At 27.1% G+C, this 4,655-nt stretch overlaps 1 protein-coding gene across 1 annotated transcript; it reads right to left on the bottom strand.

Annotated features, from left to right (window-relative positions):
- Positions 1-3,007: 3,007 nt before the first annotated feature.
- LOC132925608 (uncharacterized) lies at positions 3,008-3,754 on the bottom strand. Its single transcript, XM_060989986.1, has one exon. It carries the CDS (start codon positions 3,752-3,754, stop codon positions 3,008-3,010), a length of 747 nt encoding a protein of 248 aa, XP_060845969.1.
- Between the last annotated feature and the right edge of the window lie 901 nt (positions 3,755-4,655).

The raw sequence follows: 4,655 nt of genomic DNA, 5'->3' as shown, positions 1-4,655 counted from the left end.
TTTTATTTAAATTTCAAAATTTGTTTATTTTCACTCCTAAATTAGTAAAATAATATATAATACTTATAGTTATAGCTAACAGTTTTGAGTTAGTCAAATGATGTTAACCTGTTCTAATTTAAACTTGAAGTTTAATCTTATTACATTTTTAAATAAGTAGGTATACACAGAAAATATCCTTAAATATATTGTAACTAATAGACATTCAATTTAAACTTCCATTTCATATTCTAATCTTTTTATAGAAATATTAAATACATTTTATTATTTCTCTAACTATTCTTAAAGACCTTGTGTCCTTGTCTTTACTAATTTACTATATAAAAATAATTGACAATTTTCTCCACAGTTATCAATTTTTAGTTTCTTAATTATATAATTAAATTAATAATAATTACATTTTTAAAACATAAATACATTTTAATTCAAATTACTCATTATTAAGTAGGTACATACACCTCAATAACTAAGTTTTTCAATAGTTCAATTACTTGGTCAGAATTTATATTACTCTAAGTATCTTTGTCCGAAGCCATAAGTAAAAAAAGCTTATAATTTATATTCGTTCATAGTATTCCTCAAGTGAGATTTAACTACTTTTAAAATTCAAAACGAGCGTTCCCGAGCCACTTATCCAAGTAACAATTTTCAATGATAAAGAATGATAAATATTTAATTTTGATTTAACTGTCAATACATAATTTAAAATGGGTGGCTTCTTATTCAACACCTCACGTCCTTCTTGTTATTTATCTTACCACATAAACTTATATTGTGCATTAGCTACCTATGTAGATTGTTTATTTCTAATCAAAAAAATATGTATATATATTTCCATGGCAATAATTAAATATTTAAAAATTAATATTTGTAGTCCACTATTTAATAAACAATAATTTAAATATATTTAATACGCATTATTTAAATGACATCTATTAAATATACGAGTATTATAGCTCGTAGTTCTTATTATAATAATCAATTTATTTTATCGCATAACAATATTAAAAATATCTGTAAATCAATAAATGAGGCAACTTATTCAACCAAAAAGGATGAAGCTCCTATATACCATATTGTAAGTAATTCAACAAATTATCTTTTTTTAACTGATAAAACTGAAATTTTAAATTAATTTAATTAATTTTAATGAACTTATTTGATTTTAAAAAAGACACGTCATCTCTTTTCCAATGTTCATTATTGTTAATAAATCATTTATTTCAGGTAAATATCTCTCTAGCTATAAAAATACTATATCACTTTACCACAGTTTAAATCTGGTGACTGCAAAAAAATGTGGTATTTACTTGGTCTTACTTTAATTGTTTCTAAATTATTTGAGAAATGCATCAAAACAAGATTAATGTCTTTTCTAAATAAACATAAATTTTTTCGCCATATCAATTTGGTTTTTGCGCTAACATGTCTAATTTAAATAAAAAGCTTAATGTTCTTGGCATTTTTCTTGATTTAAAAAAGCTTTTGACTCTTTTGACCACGTTTTGTTGATTAATAAGTTAGAATTTTGTGGCATAAGAGGTATGGTTTTAATTTAATCAAAGCATTTATTTCTGAAAGACCTCAGCAATTTAGACTAAATGGGCATTTTTGTCTAAAAATGTTAGTCTTTTATTGGTAGTCGGTATAAGACACTGTAAATGTATAGATAGTGTATACTGCTAAGTGCTCTGTATCCTTCTTGTATCCTCAATGCTATTAGCTACTATATAATATGATGACTTATTTTGAGGAGAATTTTTGTCTTATTTGCACCAAATATGAGTATAATGGTGTTTACAAAAAATAAAACAAAACATACCAAACCCATACCCGGCCCGACAGTGGCCCACTAATGACAGGGGGGACAAATGCCCACCCGGCCATCCCCCCTCAAATTATGACGCCACTGATACTTGATCATTCAGGAATATTTTAATATTAAAAAAAAAAAATTAGCCACAGTTGTCGTAGACTGTAGTATGGCAAATCGCGATAAAAAAATGAAAATGACGCGTCATGACGAGCTGAAATTTGGGTACACGTCAATTAGGACGCAAGGCAATTGGACGCGTACGACATTTCGCCGCACGTAATTTTACGCATACTATATTTAGTCGTGCGTCAATTCGTCGCTTATCGATGTTGGCGATAATTATTATTGGCTATATAGTTGTATAAGGTTAAGTAATGTATTAACAATTTAATATAAAATTCAATATTTAATAATTAGTAATAATTAGTATTTTCAAATTGAAATTATTATAATTTAATATGTATACATATAATGAGTACCTAAATTGTTTAAATTTTTTTATTTCTTTAAATTAAAGAAAATCTACCTAGAACAAATTACAAAATAGAGGGCTGGTACAATAGATTTTCTGCAAAAAGAAGAGAGTTTGAATAAAATTCAACAAAATAAAACAAAAAAGTATAAGGATTTATTAAATAGATGACTCTTGGAAGTATGTTCAAATGTTGACAATCATCCAATAAATTTAATTTTACTAGGTATTTTACCTAGTAATTAATTTTTTTAAATAATAAGTTTCGTTTTTTTTCTTTATTTTATTTTAATTTTACTTTACTTTTTATGAATAATTAATGTCTTAGTTGTACATATTAACATGTAGGTACTCATTAAATGTATATTAAATTATAATAATTTCAATATTAAAAATACCAATTATTATTAGTTATTAAAAAATATTGAATTTTATATTAAACTAGCTGACCCGGCAAACGTTGTTTTGCCATATAAATTATTTCTAGGGAATTTGTATTGTAGAAAAAAATAACAAACTTATTGTAAGTGTATATAGGTAGATCAATTACCCGGCGTTGCCCGGAAACAAATTCGTGACAAATGAAATAAAGCCATGTATTACCATTTACCTTCTTAAATACATAATTATCGATAAGACATAAGGTTAGGATACTAAACTTAAAAAAAACTACGTTTTTTGAAAAGTAATTTTTATTATTTTGGAAAAATACTACATAACTACCGATTAACCAATATTTCTTTATAAACTATATTATTAGTTTTTTCACCAGGGGCATAAATGTATAAGTTTTTTTCTGAGCTTACGCGGGAGCAGGCAACATAAAATTGTCCGTGAGTGAAGCATGGATCGCTGATGTCAATTCCTGCAACTTTCATTGTCTGTCCTTGTGCCTTATTAATTGACATAGCAAAACAAAGTTTAACTGGAAATTGGACACGTTTAAATTCGAAGGGGTACTCGTTTGTTATCATTGGTATTCTTGGGATATATACCATTTGACCACTCGCTGAGCCGGTAAGAATTTCAGCTTCAATAAGGTTTTTTTTCAAAGATAATATTTTTAATCTGGTTCCATTGCACAATTTGGGAGCATTTAAATTTCGCATGAGAATAATAGGCGCACCGATTTTTAAATCAAGTTTGTGTGGGGGGAGACCTGATGGATTTAATGAGTTAAGAAATTCAGTTGGGATATCTATAGCTTCATCTTGATTAGTAAGTGTATCTATGGAAATATAGTTTTTTTTATCAGCTTCGAACATGGAAAGAACTTTTTCGTTTATGATGTTGACGATGTCGTTTTTAGGGGCCAAAATCATGTAATCACGTATCATGTCAAAAAAATGTTTTGAATTTTCGTGAGAAAAATTTAAGACACTTTTTAATGGTTCAGGTGGATCAGCAATGTCTTCCAAAACAACTTTTCTTCCTGAACAACAAAACCTGCAGGCTCTTTGGACCATTTCAATGCACGACAATAATTAGTAATTACATTTTAAATTCATATTTCCAATGATAACGTGAGAATTATTTTTATAATCTATTAATTTATCATAAGTAAATGCCGACATTTCACGGCGACGCCATGGAACTTGTGGTTCATCTAAATTTTCGTTGTCATTAATATTGTTTTCATTAATACTACCAACACTATTTTGACTTAATCTAAGTAAACGTTGACGTTTTATTATATTCGATGAACGACCTAAATTAATTTTCCTTTTCATTGTGATAAATTTTAATAATTAAAAGAAACGAATAAAAATTTAAAAATTATAGAAATTAAATTAAATTAAAAATAAGTTATTATTAGTAATTTACTTATTATTAGTACTGTTTACTATTTAAATGCAGGCATCTTGAATATTCGACAATTCATCGATAGTCGATACACAAACATTAAGCAGCGTTCCGACTTTTACGAAGCTTCTCTTAAAATGTCGGTCGGTCCGTCCTTCGTTCACTATAATGCGGTGAATTTCTATAGAATATGCGAGAAATTGTGTTTTTTTTTGTATCAACATAGATTATATTATTTTATGCACTTGAGTTATTATTGATTAGATAATACTCGAGAAATTGTGTTTTTTTTGTATCTATGGTATTGATTTAAGTTATAATATAATAATTAAATAATTATAATTATAGTTTTCCATTAGCAACGAATAACGATATGAACTATCACGTCGCGCAACGGTCATTATTTATGATAATTGATAACTCCTTTGTTTTTAAAGTTAGAGAATCGATCCAAAGCAATAAACCTTCTCCGCAATGAGCTCTTCAATTTAAAAAAAAATCATAACGATCGGTTCAGTAGTTTCCGAGAACATATCACTCAAAGGTTTTCATTTTCACATTTAT

Source organism: Rhopalosiphum padi, chromosome 3 (assembly GCF_020882245.1).
Source record: "Rhopalosiphum padi isolate XX-2018 chromosome 3, ASM2088224v1, whole genome shotgun sequence".
Classification (NCBI taxonomy): domain Eukaryota; kingdom Metazoa; phylum Arthropoda; class Insecta; order Hemiptera; family Aphididae; genus Rhopalosiphum; species Rhopalosiphum padi.
The sequence above is the reverse complement of the archived record's forward strand: the minus strand, read 5'-3'. Positions and strand labels throughout refer to the sequence as shown.

What these genes read in the sequence shown, in the direction of transcription:
- LOC132925608 (XM_060989986.1), bottom strand. Translation starts at nt 3,754, where the DNA reads ATGGTCCAAAGAGCCTGCAGGTTTTGTTGTTCAGGAAGAAAAGTTGTT.